This window comes from Ctenopharyngodon idella, chromosome 1 (assembly GCF_019924925.1).
Source record: "Ctenopharyngodon idella isolate HZGC_01 chromosome 1, HZGC01, whole genome shotgun sequence".
In the NCBI taxonomy this organism is placed as follows: Eukaryota; Metazoa; Chordata; class Actinopteri; order Cypriniformes; family Xenocyprididae; genus Ctenopharyngodon; species Ctenopharyngodon idella.
Genome location: NC_067220.1, coordinates 21,898,783 through 21,925,812, shown reverse-complemented (window position 1 = coordinate 21,925,812; position 27,030 = coordinate 21,898,783). Strand labels below are relative to the sequence as shown.

Here is a 27,030-nt window from a genome sequence, read left to right as displayed (position 1 = left end):
ACTAACAGTTGACCGTGGAATATTTAGTAGTGAGGAAATTTCAGGAATGGACTTATTGCACAGGTGGCAAACTATCACGGTACCACACTTGAATTCACTGAGCTCCTGAGAGCGACCCATTCTTTCACAAATGTTTGTAGAAGCAGTCTGCATGCCTAGGTGCTTGAGTTCATACACCTGTGGCCATGGAAGTGATTGGAACACCTGAATTCAATGATTTGGAGGGGTGTCCCAATACTTCTGGCAATATATATATATATATATATATATATATATATATATAAACACACACATGTGTGTGCGTGTATATATTGTTATAGTGTTAGTTAATTAAAATAAGTTGTTTGTGTTACTGTTATTTCATGTATTCATAATAAGTTCTGTATTAGCCAATCAGATGTGGCTACGTCATCGCGCGGGGTTTAGTTCACTGTTTGTTTTATGTTTAGCGTCAGTATGCTCGCAGGCTTCGGTGCGGATGGTTGTATATAAACCCGTCAGCGCTGGGCAAGAGCATAAACCCCCGCTGTTGTAAAGCTGTGGTTTAATAAGTTAAGTAAAGTTCCTGAAACGGATTCGCTTTGTTGTGTGCTTCTCTTCACGCCTCCTCGGAACCTGTTAAAGGAAAGACTAAAGCATAACAATATATATATATATATATATACATGTGTGTGTGTGTGTGTGTGTGTGTGTGTGTGTGTGTGTGTGTGTTTAGGTTTTGCAGTTATGATGTTGCAAATTGACATTACAAAGGACATTACAGTCAAAAAATACACAGTATTATTTGGCAGGAAAAGATGCTTTATTACAAAATGTGCTTATAACTACATTTATTAGCCATTGGCCATTTTTCATATTTACAAGATACAAAAATTAGCACTGTAAAAACTGGCCACTAATGAAACAAAAAATGCAAACAAAAAAATTAAAGCATCTGAAGTGACATGAACATAAACAATTTTACCTTCCTTTAAACTTACTCTAACCTGTAATTAATTTCCTTGAATTGACCTTTGATGTGCACCTCAATTAATTATCCTAGCACCATCTGTGAAGCTCAGTTTCTCTATCAACAGGTGTCCAAACAGTCAGTTTGGTTATAGGGTGCATCTCTGAGCAGCCAAGGGTTAACACAACACCTTCTCCACTTACACACCGGGAGCATTTTCACCATCGTTTATCCTTTTATGCTGACAAATCAATCTTGAAGTTTGCCTTGGACTAGACAAGGTTCAAATTTCAAGGGTGGGGCAACCCTGAGAATTTACACCACACTCTTCACAATGTATATAGCTCACAGCTTTGTCTCGAACATGCAGAACTGAGAAACAAAATGTAAAACAAACTGATGTAAGAGAATAAATCTTATTGATTGTGCAGTGTTGAACAGATCAAACAATCACAAGATACAAGAGGCTGTTAATGTTCGGTCAATTAATATAGTCAAAGTCCTCTGGTATTCCAAAAGCTTTGTCCAAGCGGCTGTTCTCGAACCCAAACTTCTTCTTTGCCCAGGATTTGATTGAAAAAACATTATCTGGAAAAGAATGAATGTGAAACATGACACACATATATGACACAAAAACCAGTTCAGATGAATTATGAATACTGAATTATGATTTTCTAAAGAACCCTTTTCACAGACTGTAATAACACATTTCCAGTTATCAGCATCGCAAATGAAGTTTTTCATATTTTAATTTTTAAAAAATTTAATATACATTTTTAACATTATACTTTGTGTTATACAGTATTACCTCAGCAGTAAATGACAAAAAAATGAATTAACGCTGCTGAGAGGGTGTTTCTAATACAGCAGCTGAGGGAGTGATATCTTTCTCTCTTCTGACTGCTGTAATCAATCTCAAGATATTTTTTTCCCCTCTTTTGGAAAGTCATGGAAATGCTATCATGGAGTTTGTTTTGCTATTGGAGCAATTGGGAATACAAAAATGGTATTTGCTGTCGTCTCCCATTTACCACTACAAAAGTTTACACAACTATGACGACTTCCACTTCTGAGAACCCCAGAAATGTGAAAAGGGTCCACTGTGCAAATACCAAGACAGTTAAGTGTAATTACACATTTGAAGAGAACGGTTTAATACAGAGATTTTACATTTCAATAAGATACCATAGTAATTTTAATGCAAAGGAAAATTAAGTTAAATTGAAAAAGTATGTCTTATTTTATTAAAATTACACAAAAATAAATAGTACTTAAATGTTATATATGAAATTTGTCATATGATTAGCCTAATTATAAAAGTGATTTTATTCTACATGAAGCAGGTCACCTCAACGGTCTACAATTTTGAGATCACATGACCATGCAAATTCTAGCCATTCACCATATTTGATGAGCTTTGTATGTGAATAAAAGCCTAAAGTAAATATGTTCATTTTGTAATATAAAGTGTCTCTTCAGAAGACTTTTATTAAACCACTCAATTCATATGGATTACTTTTACATTGTCTTTATGAATGTTTTGAAGCTTGAAAGTTTTGGTGAAATGAACTTTCAGTGGGGGGCATTTGGTTTTTAAAGATGAATGAAAGCCTTTTGGATTTGAAATGACATGAGGGTGAGTAAATCATAACAGAATTTTTTAACAGTTATCCTTTTAACACAAGACATGGGAGTATAGGCGCTGATCGAGTAGGTGCTCGAGCCCCCGAGATACAGTGTTGGATGTAACGCGTTACTAAGTATTTTACATTATTTTAATGACAAATGTGTATAGCGCATTATTGTAACGCAAGAGCACATCCATGTATTGTGCAAGCACAAATTTCCTTCACTCTTGCACAAAAAATGGATATACGCTCTCAAATATACAGTGGTCTTATGGCTCTGCTCTCGCTCAGATATTGTTTGTGCGTGCTCAAACATTGTCCTGTGCACTCTCGAATCTCTCTACGTGCTCTTGGGTTAAGTGCTTATTGTAAACAGGTATTTATTCAAATATTTTATTTAGTGAATCGCTACTGATCATCAGGTAGGCCTAAATCAGCGAGAGAGCGACTCACGACAACACTCATGGAAAGAAAGTATTTTTGTTTGGTTGGTTGGTTTTATTATTTCAAATATTTGCGGTCTGTTCCTCTTTGCGAGACACAAATAACTTTTGTGTAATGAATTCATCAAACACACCACTGAATGGAGAAAGAGACCGCAGTCTTGAAAAACTAACACCAAGTAGCCTATAATTAATTATTGCATAATGAGAATGGGGTATTTGTTATGTATGCATAGTTTAACTTAGCCCAGTTATCATTTGCCAATGGAAACAGAGCTAAATAACAAATGTGTTTTACATTCGGTTGGTAATGTATTATGGGGATTATGGAGTGTGGGCATCCACCGGCAGAAACATAAATCGGCACCTATGGTTAGGAGAACACAAAGTGGTGGTTTAAAGGTTTACAATGAAAAAAATTGTCTTCTTCGATTTCATTAAATTAACCATTTATTAATGGGTTCCGTCTATAAAATAAAATCTTGTTCTCACTGTGAAAAACTAAAATTGAGTTTGTTCTGGTTTTCTATTCACAGTCTAGTAATTGAGTTGACAGCTCAACTCAGACAATTTACTAAGGCATGGCATGACACCATGGTGTATTACAGGTTTGGCTATACTTGGGGTTCAAACTTTTGAAAATGTCATTACAAATATAGTTAATAGGGGCTTTCACACCGAATAGTTCTAGGAACTCAGTTATAGTAACTAGCCACTAGGATAGTTCCCCGAGAACTAATTTCTCCCCCGGGCCATAGGGGCTTTCGCACCGGAGGAACCTTTTCATAGTTTTCATAGATCCTACTGGGTCACGAACATGGAATAACAATGATAACAACATTTACCTGTTGTCTGCAGGGTTGTGTTCTTTTCTCCGCCTCGATGATATATAACACTGAAAGTTGTCATAGGATATTTTGTCTCTTAGCCCCACTTTTTGCTCTTTCAGTCAAGTAAATTATGTGTTTACATTCCATTTCCGTTATCATGAAACCCACAACATACAACAAACACAGCTCTGATCACAGCGTCTTTTTTGCGTTTGTAAATGTCGCGCTTAAAGACGCCGCTGTCGGCCGCTTCACAGTTCCTATTCCCGGTGCGAATGCAACCAGGAACATGGCCCGGGGGAGAAATTTGTTCTTGGGGAACTATCCTAGTGGCTAGTTCCTAGAACTGAGTTCCTAGAACTCAGTTAGCCCCTCATGTTCCTGGTTGCATTCGCACCGGCAATATGAAGTTTTTCGAAACTCTGAAGCGGCCGACAGCGGCGTCTTTAAGCGTGACATTTACAAACGCTAAAAACCGGTGAATGGAGGATGCCGTGATCGGAGCTGTGTTTGTTGTGTGTCATGGGTTTTGTGATAACGGAGATAACATAATTTACATGACTGAAAGAGCAAAAAGTGGGGCTAAGAGACGAAATCTCCTATGACAACTTTTAGTATTACATATCATCAAGGCTGAGAAAAGAACACAACCCTGCAGACAACAGGTAAATGTCGTTATCGCTGTTTTCCATGTTCGTGAAGTAAATATGTTTACACTGCTTTTTAAAATTGCTGGGTGTTTGACATGTGTTTGACAAATCAATGTATATTCAAGTCACTGATAGTTCCTATAGTGCTGGTTTAGACTCTACTCTGAAGTAGGAGCTAATTTAGTTTCCCCAAAAGGAGTTCCTAGAACTAAAATCGTTCCTAATTTCTGCGGTGCGAACTCGGCAAAATCTGGGTACTTCAGCCAATAGTTCTAGAAACTATGAAAAGGTTCCTCCAGTGCGAAAGGCCCTAATGTGTTAAAATGGACGTGAAGACTTTTGAAGTTGCTCTCACTATTTGAAAGGCTCATAATTCAGCTAAATCATATATTGCATTAAATCTACTGACATTATCAGGTTTGTTTTATGGAAATCATCATAAATATATATGAAAAAAAATCATAAATCATCATCTCCACATGCAAACTATTCCATCTATGAGATCACTCAGTAATATAGTAAAACCTACATGTGTTTGCGCTTCCCTAGTGTAGAGTGTATGTTGTGTTTGACTCTTGGCTGAAATCTGATCTATTAAATGTAAACAGACCATTAAACTCTTCCCATTTAGCATGTCTGCTGTTTTCCCAAACATGCCTGCACCAAAAGTTTTCATACAATGCTCATCTGAGACCACTTTTGTAGTTATGTTTGCAGAGTGCATAAAGGAATTTCCATCCTGAAGTTAAGTGGTGTGCATGTCTGTGTCTGCTGCATTCCAGAAAAATCATGCCTGGGAATAACCAAGGGTTTGTACTGCACAGTCTGAGTCAGGAGTTATAAAAACATGCAAGTTAATTTTACTCAGCCTCAAACAAGACTGGAACTTTGGGCCATGGTATCAAAGTCAACAACACTTCTGCATCAAACCAATATTTGAGAACGACCAACTGTGATCACCTTCACAAGCATTTCATATACAGACAGACAAGATGGTCGTATTTCAAAACACTGTACAAGATATTTTATTTCATTGGACAAAGGACAGCCTTTCTAGCCTCTACATGTGCTAGAATAATAAATAATGTATGTGCAGATCTAAGGCTGGCCTGATCTTGGACTGATCTGACAAAACTGGATTGTCAGGATTGTCTGTGGCCTACATTTCAGAACCTTCTGTGGATGTATCACATGACTTGAGGTGTGAGGCATGCAAATGACTTACCCGTCCACCTAGACACGGCCTCTTTTGCTGTAATGTTGGCCTTACCTAAAAAAAAAAAAAAAAAAAAAAGGATGAATATGTTAGCAAGGCCATACTTTTTTGCAGAAGTTCTGATATTACATTTATGTAGTGTATATGCCTGTGTGAGTAGATTATTTAAAACAATATTTTTTTCTAGATTGTCATTTTCAACAATATTTTTAATTAGTACTAAATTATCTCAGCCCCCTTTTTTTCATCTTTATTTTTGTTGGTGAAATAAACTCTTAAACAGATGTGTTTGTCACTAAATTCTTTGATGACATTAACAACATCTTTTTATTTGCTAGATGCAGTTGGTGTCTTGTTAAATCTCAACTTTGCAGATCCTACATGTGATTTGTGAAACTGAACGACTCAAAGTCCAGCAGATGGTTGTACATCACACTAGATAGTCTCTCTTCCATAGAGTCCATAGATTTTCTTCTAAGACAGTTAGCAGACCCACTTTGATATGTAATCCATCATGCTGAATGTGCTGCCCAGACCACTTCAATTTCAGAGCTAGATTAACAAATGCTCAAAACCCATTCCAAGGCTTTGGAACAAATCCAATCTGGAAAAAGGCAGATCAATCTGCAGTCTTAATGCCTTGTGTTTTCCCTGTGCATACTGACTTGACAGAAGCAGATGCACAACACTGCAGAGCCACACGGCAATAGAACAGGTCAGATGGTGAATAGAAATAAATACAAGGGCTTAAATAAATATCTCCAAAGTCACAACATTGGGGATAGAATAAACCTTTTCCATCGACCAGAACACAAGGGTTGGGAACCGAAAACAAGAACTCGACTGACGCATTAAAAAGTTCTGGAATGTGAATTATTCTGCAATGCAGACTTAACGCTATAATATAATGCGCTGACAATGTTTCCTGCACTACTATTCAGTTGAACTGCAACACTGCTACTGAATATAAAGCAGGAAACATAGCAAATGAATCCAGTGAATCTAAAGCAGAGCACAACAGTCCTATTCCTAAAGTAATGACTCTTATGAGCTAGTTTATTTTACTGAATCAAAACCATACAGCACAACCAGTCCAGTCGGATTCATAAAATTATTTCAGGATTTATAATCTAAATATCATTCAGATATTTATTAGCACATCCACGCAAGTGTGATGACAGCATTGCCATGTTCAGCACCCCAGAATTAATCAGGGTTAAGTGTAGAGCTCAAGGCAGCCCTCCTGTACTGACTCAACATCCCCTGGGTGTCCCTACCGGGACTTATACCAGATAACTGACATGGAGCCCTCGCTCACTAAAGAGGAGAAAAAAATAAAGCCTTCAAGATAAATTAAGTTGCCCTTGAATACAAAGGACTGTGAAATCTCTTTTTCAAAGCGGCAATGATTAATACATAATCTAAACCCTGACAGGGTGATCAGCACTTATATCACTCTGAAGAAGTTTAGAAAAAAGTTCGCTAAATATCCGGAGACAATGAGCAAAATCTCATCTTTCTGTCATAATCAGCAAAAAAAACAAGTGACATGAAATATTGATTTGAGTTGAAATTATATGCATTATTGTAAAGACTGGAGAGAGAGAACACAAGCACAGCTACACTATCATTTAAAAGTTTGAGGTCAGTACAAATTTTTTTTTAAAGAAATGAATATTTTATTCAGCAAGGATGCATTTAGTTGATCAAAAGTGAAAATAAAGACTTTTTATAAAAAAAACAAAAAAAACAAATAAATTTTATTTTTTCTTAAACACTACTCAAAGTGAATCCTAAAAAAATAAAAAATAAATTAAAAAAAAAAAAGCCGATTTCAACATTGATAATATTTTTTTTTTCTTCATGTGACACTAAAGTAGTAATGGCTGCTGATAATTCAGCTTTTCCAACACAGGTATAAATTACATTTTAAAATATATTCAGGTAGACAGTTATATTTAAACAGTTATTTTAAATAGTAAGGATATTCACAAAATTACTATATTTTTACTGCATTTTTGATCAAATAAATTTGATTAAAAAAATAAAAAATAAAAAAATAAAAAAAATCGGTGAGCATAAGAGACTTCTTTCAAAAACATAAAAAAATAAAAATAAAAAAAAAAAGTTACTAGAGAAATAAATGCAATAATGGGATTGAATCTTGAGTGTAACTTTAAAACAATGTACCTGGGCATTTCTCCAACAAAGGAGGACATATACCTTTTTAATATATAACTGGCAACCATAACATAACATAGGCCATACATAGGCGCAAAAACAAAACAAAAATAATGACTTTATTCAACAATTTCTTCTCTACCGTTCGGGTCTCGTACGTAGTTGACTCAGTGAATGCAGCTCAGTGCTTACGTGTTTACGTCAGAACGCCGGCTCAGAATTGGCCGAGGCTGTTCACATGAGCAGCACGACGCATGCGTGTGATGCTGACGCTGATGCAGGAGCCGGCCAATACTGAGCCGGCGTTCGGACGTAAACATGGAAGCGCTAAACTGCATTCACTGCGTCAAATGTGTACAAGTCTGAGAGAGTAGAGAAGAAATTGTTGAATAAAGTTGTTATTTTTGCACACAAAAAGTATTCTCGTCACTTCATAACATTAAGGTTGAACCACTGTAGTCACGTTGACTATTTTAACAATGTCTTTACTTTCTGGACCTTGAATGATGGTAATTACGTTTCTATGAAATAAATATTTTCTATGAGAGATAAAAAAAAAAACCTTTGGATTTCATCAAAAATATCTTAATTTGTGTTTCAAAGATGAACGAAGATCTTACGGGTTTGGAACAACACAAGGGTGATGTCCAAATCAGCTAGATCCGTAAATGTTGAAAAATACATTCTACTGTTGCTAAACTGCAGGACGTGCTCGGTAATAAAAAGAGTTACATACAGAAATATGAACATAAACAGTTAGGAAATAAGTCACGTATGTGTATCAGTATATTGGATCTGTGCAATCGGTCTTAAAGTGACAGCAACCTAATATTCCTACGGCCGTCTATGTCATTAATGTTAATCAAACAACAAAAGACAAAGAGAAAATCAATCACTGCTCTTTAGTAGATTCAGTAGTAATAATCTATATTTAATTTATACAGTGAAGACTATGCAGCATTGTTTTACATTTGATTACTTTCTGTTGATAAGAAAGATATTTCACAGGAATGTATAGTTGTTAAGCTCTAAGCTGTTCCTAATCAACTCTAATAGAAGCACATGTTGCTTGACAATAAATAGTTGTCAGTTCATGATACTTTCTCATCTTTTAATTTTTTTGTACTCAAAATACATTGCTATTAAGAATAGTATTATTTATTTTCAGACCTGCAAACTCACAAGAGGTAAAAAAGGTGACAAACTAAATAGCTGTAGGGCGATCTGGGGGGATCCTCCCCCATGAGAGAATTTTAGTGTTTTTAACATGTATACAGGGAACAACAGTTGGTACATCACTATATTATTAAAGGTTAAAATTAATTGATTTGTAAGCTACTTACATATAAATTACCCATAAAAACGTTTTTATAATAATGTTATAATACATTTTTAATGACAGAATTATGTTTCTTCTCATTTTTTAGGCTATATAAACATTTAAATGGTGGCTGTCATAAAACGGATTTATTCAAACATACATTCAATATCGAAGCACATGTTAAGTACAAATACAAGGGATATGCAATAGCCTATACTGCACATATTTAGCAAAATGCTCTTCTCTAAGTTCATTTTTGTAGCTGACTAACAAGTTTTTGGACACTGAACGGCTTTTCTGAGGTAAATGTAATGGTAAATGTGACTGTTTTATTGACGTCTTTCCGCGGTTGAAACACTCATTGAGCGATTACATGAGACATGATATGGATTTTGTTAAGTTGTACTGTATATCTTTCAACATACCTTCAGAGGTTCATTCATGTTTATTTCATGTTGTAACTAATAAAGCGGAAGAGATGATCGGTTCACGTGTGCTCTGCTTGAACTGAGTCGCTGGCACGCGGCACAGAGCGCCAGAAAAGATCGCGACAGCCCAAGAGACATGACGTCTATAGTCTCACTCCAGTCTTGTTTGCAGGTATGTATTTTGGTGATCGGTATCTGTGATTGTATCGGCCAATACAGCTTCCAGTGATCGGTAATCTGTAATCAGCCACAAAAATCCTGATCGAAGCACCCTTATTAATCAGAATAAAAAGACACTGTATGGCTATTAAAAAAATCAAATGAAATCAGTATCAACAAAATCCATCTTTGGATTTACACATATTAATGCAGCTCAGATGTGGCATGAATGGATTTACACAGCAATTACAATTGCATAAATTATGTTAAGAGATGTTCTAAATATAACATTTTTAATGTAGAGATATTAAATGATTGAAAAAATTAAACAATATGATACTTTCTAAATATGAAACTAAAATTGCCAGTAGGTGGTGGCAGGTCATTGTCTTAAAGAGTGAGTTGAACCCCCTTATTCAACCAATTTGTTCAAAATGTTAATTCATTTAACTTAATTCAAATTAATGTATTTATGAATGTGTAGCCTAATTGAATCATTTACTTGTCTGATTCATTCAAATGCGCTGATTCTTTGAGGAACAAAACACTGTGTTGCAAACACCCATACAATCTTATTCCTAAATTATAAATTATGGCCGACAAAGATTTGGCTATGTCTATTAAGCCGATAATACGATCATAGCAGAACATTCAAATCTGCGTTGGCGCTGCCGCTGACCTAGAGAGAGCAGTTGTCATGTATCAAACTTCATGTATCAAAGTAGTTGTCATGTATCATGTATTGTCATGTATAAAACGGCTTCACAAACAGTCTTTTCAACCACATAGCATCGTTAATTCTGTTACATTAATTAAAATGATCACAGAAGTACTAGGATAAAAGTTTATAGTTTGGATATAAACATTGATGTAGACAAAATAGACTAATATCCTTTTGAAAGTAACTTGACACATCAAATAAAGATTGTATCAATTATATCATTACAACAGTAGGTGGCAACAAGTGAGTTAAAAAATGTATTTGTCATTGAATCATTCACTCAAATGATTTGTTCAAAAATGCTGATTCATCCAGTATTGAAACAAGTGAAGTCTTTATGAGTGATTAAATATTTTAAAATAGATTACAGCAATTAACATTATATATATATATATAGGTGTTTCCCAGACAAGCAGCCAGTTATACTGCGTTGCCCTTGACAACAATCATTATTTATAAATATTTGGCCCCTGAATGCTGAAATAAGATGGATGTAATTTTCTGGGAGATAACGGCTCACCCCCAAGGTGTTATAAAACACACCCTAATTTATTTGTCTGTCATGTGAACAATTCTGCTTACCAGCGAACATTCTATAGCAACACAAAAAAAGCAAGTTGAGACAAGCTATGACTGAATTCATTAAAAAGGACCAACCTTTAAAGTGTACAGTCACAATAACCATGACTAACACACCAAGAAACAAAAGAAATGTCCTTTCGATGTTGCTAGCACTAGTACATGTATTCTAAATGGGGATCATGAACCTACACCGTGTGAATACAAATGTTTCGTCTGTTGCCTCAGATGTGTGAGATATGTTCTTTGTGCTCTTCTGTTAAACATATTTCAGAAAATCGCACCTCGGAGAGATACAATAGTTCAGACTGTCTATAAGCCAATTTTAAATGTGATTAAAATATAGACATAACAACAAATCCCCAGAGGCAGAGAAAGCAATGTGTATTTCAGCAGGGACTACTGACATTTTCACAGCATTTAAACTGGAGGGGTTGTTAGCAAGACTGCAGGGATGGGGTGATGAACGCAGTGGATGATGTAAAGAGAGGTTACAAATGATATTTTCTCTCAAGAGACGTGAGTCATTATCTCCACCAGCGCCTGCGAGAGATGATTATTCACGGCTGATCGGAGGACTGTCTGAAGAGGATCACAGAACATTCAGAGCTGGATTTGGTTGGAAATGTGCGATAGGTCAGGAATATTATAACAAGACACTGAACATTTGTGTAGAACTTTAGCTGTGTTTAAAATCAAATTTAAGCCTTTTTAGGCCTTTTTTTTTAGACCTGCACAAATAAAATTAATACCACATGTCCATACAGAACAAGAACACATAATCTTAAAATAAATCATGCATCTCAGATTCTTTTATTAAACAGGCTGTGACACATTCAACAAGAACTTAATACTGCTTTTCAGCAAAACAAGTTTTAAAATACTCATACTTATTCAGTATATTCAGCATACTGAAATTGGTTTATGTTCTATTTACATCAATACAAATGAATTAGAGGTCAACTGCTATTGGATTTTGCTGATACACTAATAATGTGTTTAAAGAAAGGCAAAGAGATTGTGTTAATGCTAAATAAATATATATTGAACGCGTTAAATTATGTTTTTAGCCTTTCCATCCTGCGAGTCTCAAGAAGTCTCAAGAGTTTATGCCAGATTCAGCTTTTTGTGTAACAAAATTACCAATAATATCTAGAAAAAAAGATTTTAGGCGTAATGTGGAACTTTGAATTATAAAGAAGCCCAAAAACACGAGGAGTCTTATTGTAAAATGTCTATGCTTTACTACTTCCAGCTGCTCATTCAAGATGAGAGATAAAATATGCACTCTTACAATCTTCTACAACATATTACAATATAAAAACCATAAAGTAAACATTGTCAAAATTCAGCAACTGTATATCATATACAATCGCACGGCATAAATCATGATATTCATTGATTGCGAACTGCTCTAAAATAAGCAGCCTGTAGAACTGTCACATCCACGCCTGCCCGGACTCCGTTTCCCAGAATCCTCCTGTTCCGCACTCCTGTTTGCACTTCCCTCATCAGTCTTCCCGCCATCTCCCCGGATTCCCAGCACCTGTTGTCCTCGTCAGCACTCCCTTTAAGTTGGACTCACTCCCTGCACTCCTGGTCCGTTATATTGTTTGCTATGTGTGTGTAAAGCTGTCGTTCTGTCCTTTGATGATATTAAAACCCTGATATTGTGGATTTCCGTATTTCGCCTCATCAATACAGCATACACCGTAACAAGAACGTGCAACAGTGTCACATTTTTACTGTGAAATTCAATCACAATTAATTCAATCACATAGAAGTTTGGAAGTTTAATAATGACATTAGGTCATAGCATGATTTAAAAATGATAATTAAGACTTTCGTTTATACCATTTAAAGGCACAATATGAACGTTTCACTGCTAGAGGTCGCTTAATCCAAACAATAACAAAGGCTTAGCTTGATGACACTTTGAATGGGCATTGAATCATGAGAGTTCATCTTCACCTCCACAGCCGATGGAAAGCATTTTCATTATGCCTTTATGCCGCAGTCGGCCACTGGCGCTTCTTTCGTTTTGTTGTATATTAAAGTTACGTTTAACATTTGAAAGTTCCCGCCTCCTTCCCTGAGTTTGAACTTTGTTACATTTATGTTTGATCACTTAAATTCACATTATTTTATTTCATTCTAATAAAACAACAAGTGCTGAATTACTATTCATACAGTAGTTTATTCGACAAATTAAAATTGTGGGGTAATGCAGCGCTGCTTAACTTGGTCAAAACAATAATACTAAAAATATGTTTTAGTGTGTTGAAAGTTATAACGTTTATAAAAGTTATGTAAGTTATGGCAAGTTATGAAAGTTATGTTACTAACTTTACTCTGTGCATTTACTCGGTGGCTGCTATGAGACACTTATTGCACATTGCAGTAAGCTAGATCGATATTAGAATATATCAGTTAAAGCTGGATGATTTGTGTTGCTAAATGGCATGGAGTTCATTTTAAAATATATTGCATGGTAAAGAAAATTACTGTATTACTGTTACTACACATAAAGTTCTTTCTGAATATGCTATGTTATAGCCACATCTTGACAAAATAGTGTTGTCTCTGAGGCATGGTAAAAACATGTTACTCGCAGTAAATCAAGAAAACAAGAGATTCAAAAAATAAGACTGTGTTGAGCTATACAACGATTAGTTTTCTGTCAACAAAGGTATCCAAACAGTTGCTCACCTTTCTAATAAAATGCATAATTTATTAAAGTGTCTTTGTTTCTATGGTTTCTATGGAAGTAAAACCAATACTTCCATAGAACTATACTTCCATAGTTTAGGCTCGTCTGTATGGGCATGGGCAAATTTCCCATGTAAATCTGTGGTGGAAAAATGGAACTGCAGCACGCTCTAATTGAGAGCCATTGGGGCAGATTTCCAACTGCCCCACTTATTTTCAAGTTACCTTGCGTAAACTTTGCTCCAAACCAAGAAGATATCAGTCCGCTTCAGCTATGTGTGCATCAGGTCAGTATTTAGGCATGTGTGTCCTATGTGGAGTAGAGTATCAAATTAATGAAAGTATAAACCTTTTAGTTTAAACATGCTCATGTGAATAGCCTTTATATACAGTAGCTCTGTTGTGTTTGTTTTATGTTTGTTCTGAGAAAATACATGGCTTTGTTTTCTTCACTGGAACTCCTACACAACTTGCAATATTCTAAAACAACATTCGGAGGTAATAAATAGGCCTACTGACTAAGACAATTCTAAGATGGCATTCTGTGCATTTATCGTGTGTACTAAAGTCTGTCATTCATCATTAGAGCATTGCCCTCAGGCTAAATAACGCAAGGACATTATAATTCTGCCAAAAGTGTGTCTGATGTGTTCAGCGATTATAAAGCTTACAAAATGTTTATCATAAATTTCTCTGGATTTAAACATTGTTGGAAACATTTGGGTCAGCAAAATATATAATATTGTTTTAGTGGTTTTTGGATATTTTAATCCAAAAATTGTACATATTGTGTCTTTAAGGTATTTAAAAAATTTTACAACATTGAATTTGATAAAACTCAATTTAAGACATTTTAAGACTTTGTAAGGACCCACGAGAACACTAGTTGTGACAAAATCAGTTGGTTTTAGGGATGCACTGATAGGATTTTTTGGGGCCGATACCGATATTTGTCACTTCCTGTGTTTTGAAATTTTGTCATTAAAATAGTATTTTGATCATGTTTTAAATCAATAAAGTTCAAAAACACCTGCATTAAATTATACTAGCAGGTACAGCCTATTGCTGCATCATCAAATAATTTCTAATAAACATCAATTGGATCCATTTAACATTCAGCAGGCCTACATAAATACAACAGAACAAAGATATATATGAAATAAATAGTGCTTTTTAGGTAGGTTTAATAGTTTTCAGGTACAGAAATAAAGTAAACAGATGTAAAATAGCACTGCATATTCTTCACTGTATAAATTAAATACATATTAATCCTTTATTGTAACAGACTTTATTATGATTAATCTTCTAATTTGTTTTTGTATACATTTTAATATTTTTTGTAAGTTTAAATATGTATGAGATCTGCACTATCTCCTTTACTAAGGCAGGACTCTTATTTTGACAGGTGTTCTAGTCTATGGAGCTTTTCGGGTAATGACAAGGAGAGCACGCAGTTCTCGCAGATTTAAAGTTTGCAAGTTTATTAAGCACCCCCCGAAAAGGCATGAAATATGTATGTATTTGTTTACTGTCGGTTGTAATAAGTGTTTAGAGTAATTCGCTCTATGTTGATGATGATGCAACAGAGACAGAGATTTTAATGTGCACTTCTTGTTTAGCTCTTATGGTGTTTTTTTGTTTTTTTTTTTGGAGTGAAAACGGACGCAATAAACTTCATAAAACATCAGTAAAGTTCTGGTCATCATTCGGATGGGGTCTGCTACACTTATGAAAGTTACAAAAGTTGCTTGGTCAAGAATAGTGTGCTATTTTTTGTCTTTTGTTATTTGATTAGCATTAAAGCGCAGACAGCAGCGCTAGGATTACGCAACAGTCATTATACAGCTCAGTGCCTTCACGCAGTTAATCAATTAACTATCGGTTTGTTATATCGGCCTTTTCCTGCTAAAGCCGATATGCCGATGGTTGTAAATTGAGCAAAAATTGGCAGATAAATATCGGCAGCCAATACATCGGTGCATCCCTAGTTGGTTTTGCATGTGTGCACTGATAAACTGCCAGATGCTGAATACAACATGCTGTACAACAACAAAATGATGTTGATTAGTGCAGATAACTAGGGAGCTTAGAATTGTTGGTGGTGCATTTAAAGAGAGACGCAATTCTCAAATAATTGAGCAAATGGAGAGAATTTTTAACTTCCCCCTATGGGAAGTTTAGTCTCTTAAATCATCTCCTTTAAAGCACAGTCACTACAGTCATCAAAACACCACTTGTGTACAAAATTTACCACCTTCAACAGTAAATTTCAAGAAAATCACTGTCAGACTTTAGACTTGCTGTGAGCAATGTTCCCGTTTTTATGCAGAATTATGCGGACAGTCTGTAGCTGATTCTTTATGAAGTGTAAGGGCTCAGGAAAAGCCTCAGGGTTCCCACACTTTGAACAATGAATTTCCATAATTTTTCCATGACTCTTCCTGTCACTTGTGAGGACAGTTTTCAAAAATGATAACAAGAGTTATACTTTAGAATTTCACATATCTAGAACATTTATATATACACTGCCCTCCAAAAGTTTGGAAACGCCCTAGAAAAGTGGGGTTTTGGACAATATTGGCATGAATCCTTTTTAATTTGTGATAATTTTGCACTGATAAGGGACAACACAAACTACGAAAACATATTTTATTACATAAACAGTTTATACATAGAAAAAACTTAAATTTTCGATTGATCAAAATATCCACCATTAGCAGCTATCTGACCTTAACTGGGTTCTAACTGGTTCATTGTATTCTAAACTTAATTGGCACTCAATTGTTGAAGCTATTAAGGTGTGCTGACCCAAAAATCTTTTACAAACCTGGGCCAAGTTTAAACCAGTAACCAGGCATCACAGCTGGCAAAGGGGCATGTCTGACTTTGACATTTATATATTGCCATTATTATGTAATCAAAATGAAAATTATTATTGCTGGTCTTCAATGATAATGTCAAGTTACTTTAATGTATTTGCACCAAAAAATGATAAGGATTTTGGATTAAATATTTAAAATAATTAAAATTTTAAATATTTAATCCACAATTCAATCAAGCATCTCTGCATACTGGCAGACTCTCATCACAGAGTGCAAATATACAGAGTTATTTGGAGATGGATTGAGGTGGCAGGGCTCCAGACTAACTTTTCCACTGGTTGCACTGGTGCTACCAACTTTCTCAGTTGGTCACACCAGCACATGATTTGGTCGCACCTTTTTTTTTTTTTTTGCTACAACATGGGATTAATCAATGCATGCTGATGAATAGTTGTCTTAATCTGCATACCCTAGTTTTGCACTGATGTAAAAAGACTGACAGTGACATGAGACCTCATGTTGGCAAAATGTTTTAATCTTTTAACTATCAAAAAAAAAAAAAAAAAAAAAAAAAAAAAAATCGGTCAAAAACAGAACGGTCTGACTTTATCTTTGTGAAATTATATGTTACACACAAAAAAGCATGAAAAAACAGCAGACAGACTGAATGAGATGCAAATTCACTCTCTGACAGCAGATGCCGCTTATGGAAGAGCAGTGATACAGCATTTCCTTGGTTACCGTTGTAAACAAAGCAGCACTGCGCTTATAAATAGCTACTTTATTCTGAGGTAAGAGGAAAATAAATACCACTGCCATCGAAACTTTTCTGAAGACAGCAAGTTCCCTTCAGAGATACATTCATATAACCGCTCACACCCAATACAATATCTATATTTTCTTCCTATATTTCGAGCATCGTGAACAGTGAGCTGCTCTGCCTGCTACAGAATTTTCTCCTCTTTGCGTCCGTCTTCAGCATCTCTGGCCTCTCGTTAACGGCCATTTGCAGACTCAGCCATGATGTGGGCTATTTACCTTTATCACTCTCCCGGTAGCTCCCGAAAATAACAGAAAAATAAATACAAAAATACAGTGCAAAGACTGTAGAAATGTAATGTATTTTTGTACTCGTATTTCTGTTATTTTTGGGAGCTAACGTTGCTGGAACAGTGATAAAGATCTACCAGTCGATCGCGATCGATGGGTTGGCGACCACTGGTCTAAGCCATTGCTGCTGGAAGTTGTGCCTTTTCTTTTTCCTTTGCTCACTCGGTTCCTCCCTGTCCGCACCTGGGCTCTCAAAATTAGTTGTGTCTGTATGCTGGCTTGTTGGCTCGTCCTTCCACCAGCATCCTTGACCTCCAAACTTTGCTTTTTAAAGTATTCAGCTATTGATCTTTTCATTTTAATATGGCTTAATTCCTAAATTTCCTGAATTCCTAATTGGCGCGTTTCATCATCAGTGTGCAATGCGCGTGTACGTTCGCTCTCTAGCGGTTAATAAATACAACTGCATGTGTCTTGCGGAAGAACATTGTAGCCGGAGCTACTTCTCTCTGTTTATGTCTATGACGAGTCACGCAGTTACTGTGCTACTCCGCAGCGGAGCCGAGCCCAGTCTAAAATAGTCCGAATATAAACACTTATTATAGGCGTACCGTAGTGATTCAGGATAAGACAAAAACACGGTTTGAAAAATGGATTCATGATGTACTCGTTCATTATATAAATTTAGTTCATTTTGAAAAAAAATTTGAAAAAAAAAAAAAATTACGGACTGCAGCAGCTGCTGATACGCCGTTCTGTTGCGCACGCGTGAATTTAACGAGTGCATAACCATGCACTTGCACAAATGCTACCACATAAAATTTTTACTCGCAAATTCTCAAAAAATGGTCGCAGTCTGGAACCCTGGGTGGTCATGATTTATTTCAATTAAAAAAAATGTTAAATGAAAAAACTGCTGATTTCTGAGAGTTTCATCCATGCTTAATATTCAGGATAGAAATATTACTCACGAATCTCCTCCACCACCTCTGGATCACATTCTTTGTACTTCTCCAATTCAACCTTCAGCTGATCTCTCTGACTTTTCAATGCTGTGAGCTCCTTCAAGAGATCCTCTCTCTCATCCTAAACACACACAAAATCAATAGTCAGACACAGCCCACAAACATTACACTTGTATAGTAATCTAGTTCAAAGAGACAGAGAGATGAACGCACATTAACTTCACGTCCCACTTTGGCTTTGTCAACTGCTTGCTGAAGGGCTTTTTTACGCTGATTTCCCTCTTCATGCTACTCAGACAACAAAAAAAAAAAGAAAAAAAAAGAGAAATCAATACATTACACTTCCGCAAAAAAAGTCTCTTCCTCAGAACAGAATGATTTTACCAAGATCTACATCAACGGCATGATAATAATGATTATAAAACTATGGTAACACTTTACAATAAGGTTCATTAGTTAACATTAGAAGAGTTCGTTTGCAAAAACAGATAACTCCGTTTTTGTTAATTCTCATAAATCATGTTTTTTATTGTGCATTCCAAGTAATATCAATCAAACTGCAGTTGGGTTATTTTGATTAAGTAATAATAACTCAAATAAATACAGGTAGCTTACAAAATTAAAGTTCATTGAAAGTATGTTTTTATATATATTAAAAGTTTGTTTTTTTAGCAAAAGCAGATAACTCCAGTTGTTTTTTGGGAAAAGCAGATAACTCCACATTTCATGTTTCAGAGTTGAACAAAACCAAGTAATTGCTTTGTAATTGTATTTAAAACACTCAAACACACGTGCACATACACGCACACTCACACACTAACAGATGGGCACACACATACACACACAGAGACGCACACAAGCATGCACGCACGCATGCGCGCTCACACACACACACACACACACAATGGTTAATGAAGAGTTCATTTGCAAAAACCGACAAACGCCAAAAGGACAACCAAGGGTTCAGCATGTAAGACATGTATGGTGTTGCAGGACTTGAAATTATAAATCTTCAATCACTTTCAATCAGTTTTGACGAAACTCTCCTCAGCTAGCGTGTCTTTTCGAAGTGACTAGCAGCCTTGTCACCTAACCTGAATACTGCACGCTGGTTCGTTAAACGAACTTATCGGGTTGTGTTCACAAACAGCAAGGGTGCTTGTCAGATTCTGCAGTAAAACATGAACTCGTCTTGACAGTGGACAATACTGCTTTTGCAACAAAACAGATTTAGGGTTCAGAACGTGCTAAAATTAAATAATGCAAGGCAGTCAGTTCTTTTTTTTTTTTTTTTTTTTAACAACTTGGTGTTTATCGGTTTTTGCAAATTAACTCTTCATTAATGTATTAACTAACATGAACTAACCATGAGCAATACATTTGTTTCTGTATTTGTTAGTCTTTGTTAACGTTAGTCAATAAAAATACAGCTATTTAGTTTGTTCAATTTACTTCACAATGCATTAACTAATGTTAACAAATACAACTCTTGATTTTAATAATGTATTAGCAAATGTTGAAATTAACATTAACAAAGATTAATAAATGCTGTAGAAGTGCAGTTCATTATTAGTTCATGTTAACAAATGTTAACTAATGAACCTTATTGTAAAGTGTTACCAAAACTATAAATGGTTTAACATCACATTATGTAATTTTTACTGTACAACACTGTCATATTTATGGCAAATATTGAATTATGAATTACCATATAACATAGTAAAGAGTAGTAAAAGGACATTATCTGCTTAATTTTGTTATCAGTAATGTACATTAGGGTGTCTTGTGTTGCATTTTCTGTTTAGTTCATTTTTATTGTATTATTTTAGTGTCATGTGTTATCCTGATGATGTTTTGACCCTGTGCACTGTCTATAAATGAATATCTACCATGTTTTATAGACAAGCCACTTAAAATGAACTCTGATTCATCATGTGGCTCTCTATTGTTGGTTGGTGTTTAAATGGCATGTCAGCTTCATTGGCGCTCTCTCTCTCATATATATATATATATATATATATATATATATATATATATATTATATATATACACACACACATACACACACACACACACACACACACACACAGTATCTCACGAAAGTGAGTACACCCCTCACATTTTTGTAAATATTTTATTATATCTTTTCATGTGACAACACTGAAGAAATGACACTTTGCTACAATGTAAAGTAGTGAGTGTACAGCTTGTATAACAGTGTATATTTGCTGTCCCCTCAAAATAACTCAACACACAGCCATTAATGTCTAAACCGCTGGCCACAAAAGTGAGTACACCCCTAAGTGAAAATGTCCAAATTGGGCCCAAAGTGTCAATATTTTGTGTGGCCACCATTATTTTCCAGCGCTACCTTAACCCTCTTGGGAATAGAGTTCACCAGAGCTTCACAGGTTGCCACTGGAGTCCTCTTCCACTCCTCCATGACGACATCACAGAGCTGGTGGATGTTAGAGACCTTGCGCTCCTCCACCTTCTGTTTGAGGATGCCCCACAGATGCTCAATAGGGTTTAGGTCTGGAGACATTCTTTAGCAAGGCAGTGGTCGTCTTGGAGGTGTGTTTGGGGGCCGTTATCATGTTGGAGTACTGCCCTGCGGCCCAGTCTCCGAAGGGAGGGGATCATGCTCTGCTTCAGTATGTCACAGTACATGTTGGCATTCATGGTTCCATCAATGAACTGTAACTCCCCAGTGCCGGCAGCACTCATGCAGCCCCAGACCATGACACTCCCACCACCATGCTTGACTGTAGGCAAGACACACTTGTCTTTGTACTCCTCACCTGGTTGCCGCCACACACGCTTGACACCACCTGAACCAAATAAGTTTATCTTGGTCTCATCAGACCACAGGACATGGTTCCAGTAATCCATGTCCTTAGTCTGCTTGTCTTCAGCAAACTGTTTGTGGGCTTTCTTGTGCATCATCTTTAGAAGAGGCTTCCTTCTGGGACAACAGCCATGCAGACCAATCTGATGCAGTGTGCAGCATATGGTCTGAGCACTGACAGGCTGACCCCCCACCCCTTCAACCTCTGCAACAATGCTGGCAGCACTCATACGTCTATTTCTCAAACACAACCTCTGGATATGACGCTGAGCATGTGCAATCAACTTCTTTGGTTGACCATGGCGAGGCCTGTTCTGAGTGGAACCTGTCCTGTTAAACCGCTGTGTGGTCTTGGCCACTGTGCTGCAGCTCAGTTTCAGGGTCTTGGCAATCTTCTTATAGCCTACGCCATCTTTATGTAGAGCAACAATTCATTTTTTCAGATCCTCAGAGAGTTCTTTGCCATGAAGTGCCATGTTGAACTTCCAGTGACCAGTATGAGAGAATGAGAGCGATAACACCAAATTTAACACACCTGCTCCCCATTCACACCTGAGACCTTGTAACACTAACGAGTCACATGACACCGGGGAGATAAAATGGCTAATTGGGCCCAATTTGGACATTTTCACTTAGGGGTGTACTCACTTTTGTGGCCAGCGGTTTAGACATTAATGGCTGTGTGTTGAGTTATTTTGAGGGGACAGCAAATTTACACTGTTATACAAGCTGTACACTCACTACTTTACATTGTAGCAAAGTGTCATTTCTTCAGTGTTGTCACATGAAAAGATATAATGAAATATTTACAAAAATGTGAGGGGTGTACTCACTTCTGTGAGATAGTGTGTATATATATATATATATATATATATATTTATATATATATTTTTTTTTTTGTAATGTCTATTTGATGCTTATCTCATTTAACACAATAATGACTATCTTTTGGGGGTAATTTCTCAGCCCAGACAGTTATTATGTTTTATTTCATGAATAAATGGGATAAGTTAATATTGCAAACTGTTTCTTTGCATTTACTTTGGATTTATTGTCAGTACTGGGCTCGCAGTTCACATGGGTATGGATGATGGTGTTTGTCCGCCACCCCCGAAGAGCATTTCTGACAAAGAAAAAACCCTGGGTTTTCTCCTGCTTTTAAAGTTGTATATACAGGCATCAATTTGCCATCCTATATACCTGAAACCAAATTTTTTACAGTAAAAAAGCCAGCAACCACAGCTGCCTTTTTTATAGTAAATTTAACAGAATTTTATTTTACGGTATACATGTCAACTAGCAGAAATGCAAATTAATGAGAGTCAGATATCAGAAAGAGATGCTCTTACTTGTATCTCCAGTTCCTCTAATCTGCGTTTACGAGTATGCAAGGCTTTACTGGGGAATGCCCAATAATAGTTGGAGGTGCCCACCCTCTCGGTGTCGACCATGTTATCATCCACCAGACTCTGCAACACCTCTTTCACCGACATGGGGGCTAAAGAAAAATATTTAAAAAATTCTCCAGTAACAATTCTGCCCCTGAACAGCTCAATGTGAGAGAGAACTGTCACTTGCCCTTTCAGGCCAGTACTGCATTGCCACTGAAAATTTTAGACAATTTGACTGATCTTGTACATGCAATTTTAAGCCTTGCAAACATTAGCATTTGGTTTTTTGTGGTGTTCTCTACATCATGGCAAAATTGCAAAATCTGCTGATTTGTCACCAAGATAACATGGCTAACATGGATGAGGCTTTGTCAAATTCAGTTCTGTTTTGCATCATATAGCTGTATATTAACACAATAAAGCTGTATAATTTCTTACTTGTTGCAAATGTTCTTTTTTGTAAGGGGAAAATGTTTTTAAAGACAATAAAAAACTTTACATTTTAATGAAAAAAAGTTGGTGTGGGTTTCCTCAGAGTATTCCGGTGTATCCCACTGTCCACAGACATAAAGGTCAGGTGAATTGCCTGTCTAAATTGCCCGCAGATGCCACTGAGAGTGTATATACAGTAGGGCTGCACAATTAATTGAATTTCTAATTGCGATTGCGATTACGGATGCCACAATTTCGTAATCGTTCAAAGGCACAATTACAAAAAAATATCCACTTACATTATTTTGCATGCTTAAGAGGTGTGTTTAGAGATTATTCTACTCACTCTTCAACCATTGAACAGTTAAAGGACATTTAAAAGTGTAAAAGCATTAACAAACTACTACAGCAGACCATGAATAACTATTGATATTAATTTTTTTTTTTTACATATTATTATTATTATTATTATTATATTACGGACATGTTAAATATCACTGCAGTAATACATGTCTGTATTATGTAACACGTTGACTTAATCAGAAATGGAATCATTAACTGGAACATTGAGGGATAATATTTTATTTTCATCATTTTGACAGACAATAAATTTTGCATTTAGCTACTTTAGAAACATTCCAGTAAACACTTCTAAAAAGGATAAGAAGTGAAAGGGAGAGACAATTACATTTTAAAGCATCCGTGTGAAAAACTTGGAAAGAGACGTGAGGATTTGGGGAGAAAAACAAGTGATTCTTAGTACAGTGCTTCCCACACATAGACTTTACCTGGGCGAGCCGCCCAGGTATATTAACAGCCGCCCAAGTATATTTGGTGACACATTTTTGCTTTTATTGTTTTTATCCACTTTTACTTTTTTATCCGCCCGAGATAATGAAACCATCCGCATTCGATTTAGAGGCCGTTCACGTCAGCCACGGCACTTTCTCCTCTTTTCAAAAGCGCTCGTTGCTAAGCAACCATGAGCCGCGTTCTCCATGAAGACGAATAAGTTTCAGCAAAGGATAAATGTATTTCCAGACCTTGCATTAGCTTTACTACTAGATTATACTACTACCTATGGAGATAAGAAATAAAAAAACCGCCCTGTACAGGTATGATCAGCTGTTAGTCCATCTTGGCAGAGCTTTCGATCTCTATTTGAGCGCGTTCGTCCCGCGTCTACATTTAAAATAACGAACTTGAGCGCGCAAAACACGCGACATGTGAACGGCCCCTAACTAGGTATTGGAAAGTCTCCCCTCGCTCTACGCATTTTGTACCTGCTCGTTCAGTGTGCGCGAGAACTGTTTACTCCCACTGACAATTCCACAAGTGCTGCAAAGACACGCGGTGGATATTTCACAGACAAAGTACTGGTGTGCGCGCGCGTGTGTGTGCGCGTGATCATGTTCCTTCCACATTGCATTTATAAGAGCAGTTGGCCACATCCAGAAAAATAAATGGATCTCTATTGGTCCTCTGCTGGATGTATATGGTAATTACACTAAAAATGTATTTCCTACAGATTTGTCTAACCAGCAGATTACAGAATTCTGCCTCTAACACCTAGATCAATATCCAAAAACAACTCATAATTCATTTTGATCATCATTAAAGTGTTTTTTTTTTTTTTTCATAAAAATGTAATATTTCGTATGCATGCACATGGTGTAGTTGAGAAATTTTGTGGTAAATGGATAAAAAAGTACTTCATATCCCCCAAAACACAGCATAATCTGTATCAAAATGAATTTCAATAAATAAAAATATTTTAAAAGTTACGCATTATTTGATGTTTGTCACATGTAGTAGATAATTTTTGTGCCGTGGGTAACAGGAGGATTTTCCACCTGGCTACCACCGCAAGTATATTTCAAACCTGTGGGAAGCACTGTAGTGCATTGCAGTAAATTATTAATGGGATATATCGTAAATTAAATCGGCAGAACAGACCAAAAATGCACAGTATATGTTGTCCTTTTTTATAAAAGTGGAATACAAAGGGAAAAAAAGAAAATAATGAAGAGAAAAAGAATGCAGCGACTGAAAAGAGCTTGCCATAGATATTTTTGTGAAAAATAGTCTGAAAATAGAACATGAAAGAAATTTTAAAGCTCATTCAGTCAAACTTATGGATAAGGATTATTTGTAGCACAACCTTAAGATTTAAAATGATTTATTTCAGTCTTTTGGAGTAGAACTTCTCCAAATCGGAAGTGCCTCCCATAATCTAAAACGCAATAGGCTCGTTAGGAAAAAGGTGGATACCACCTATGATTTTTTTAAAGGGAACCCCTGGTGTTAAGACTTGTATGGCTTAATATAACGTAAATTACGTCTCTTACTGAAATATGTAGTAGAAAACCCATGAAAGATTTACTTTATTTAAAAAATCCATGACATATTTGGACCGATTTGGACAATGGGTGGCGCCATTTTGTTTAGGTGCACAGTGCGTTCTATGTCGATGACGTCAAATGGTTGCACTCACTGAGCTACTGACACTGTCCTATTGCTATTTTTTCTTTGCATTGCTTTCCTTCTTTATTAGGAAAGAGTGAATGAACTTTTTTTTAATGAAGTTCCAGACAGTGTCAGTAAGAACTTGGTCCTTTGTTCAATTCATTTTACCACGGATTCGTTTACAAACAAGGCACGATTCAAGGCAGGATTTTCAGAAAGATTAAAACTAAAAGACAATGCTGTACCGACTATATTGGATCTGACAGTAATGTCGCACCACACAAGTGTGAGTAACTGTATTTATTACGTGGTCACTATTGCCTTGTCTGTTATTGTAGATCATTTGATATGTACTGAGTATTTATGCGTTTTTTAATTGTGATTAAATTATATACAGAAAGCGATCAAAGAATGCTCTTTTTATAATGGCTAAAGCTGTTGATCACACAGCATGAGTTTATCTGGACATTTGCCAAAACTAATGCTAATGAGTTATAATCAGTGACACTGTTACACTGCACAATGAACCACTTGCTGTATTTACATCATGTTTGCAGTGTTAGTTATGGTGAAAGCAGAAGAGTGGAGAGTGCAGAAATCGCATTGCAATGACGAGATCATTGCATTCACGTGATCAACAGACTGTCATTGGCTACAATGCTCATCGATGCAACCTTTCATGTGATGGAATGGGAACAGATCTATCCTACATATAATGCAATAATCAACACTTTTCACGATTTGCTAATCTTGACAGCTGTAATAGTAAAAACGTAGTAAAAGTATTCTAGAGGGTTCCACATGTAATTCTTATTTCATATGCAAAGATTTTAGCCAATCATAGCAGAGGCTGTTTACATTAAAGTCTCACAGCAGACCTTCACATCAGAGGGCTAAAACCAGGGTAGAAAATGGCCATTTATTTCTAAATTATGAAAATTTTTTGATGTTAAAATCTTATTAACATTATAAGTGCACCTTAGGAAAAATTTTAAAATAATAAAAAAATGCAGTTCATGACCCCTTTAAAGCTTTTACTTTTCTTGAAAAAGACGGTTGCTAACAAGTGGCTAAATTGGACTACTAAACTCATCTACTCACTAGTTTAATTTTACACTGTTTATACCCACGCTCTAGCAAACTATTTTAACTCAGACTTCCAGGATTTTTTTTTTTTTTTTTTTAATAAAGACTAAAAGAGTTTGTTAGAAGCTCAATGGTGGTTACACTGAAGTTAAGTGA

At 36.0% G+C, this 27,030-nt stretch overlaps 1 protein-coding gene across 1 annotated transcript in view; it reads right to left on the bottom strand.

Moving 5' to 3' along the window:
- Positions 1-780: 780 nt before the first annotated feature.
- Positions 781-27,030, bottom strand: part of mnd1 (meiotic nuclear divisions 1 homolog (S. cerevisiae)) — a 28,608-nt gene continuing 2,358 nt past the window's right edge. The window contains exons 4-8 of the mRNA XM_051908188.1: positions 22,849-22,997; positions 18,865-18,939; positions 18,658-18,772; positions 5,726-5,770; positions 781-1,537 (exon numbers count right to left, since the gene is read on the bottom strand). Of these exons, the coding sequence (XP_051764148.1) occupies positions 1,431-1,537; positions 5,726-5,770; positions 18,658-18,772; positions 18,865-18,939; positions 22,849-22,997 (491 nt within the window). The 3' untranslated portion in view covers positions 781-1,430. The remainder of the gene's footprint in view (positions 1,538-5,725; positions 5,771-18,657; positions 18,773-18,864; positions 18,940-22,848; positions 22,998-27,030) is intronic.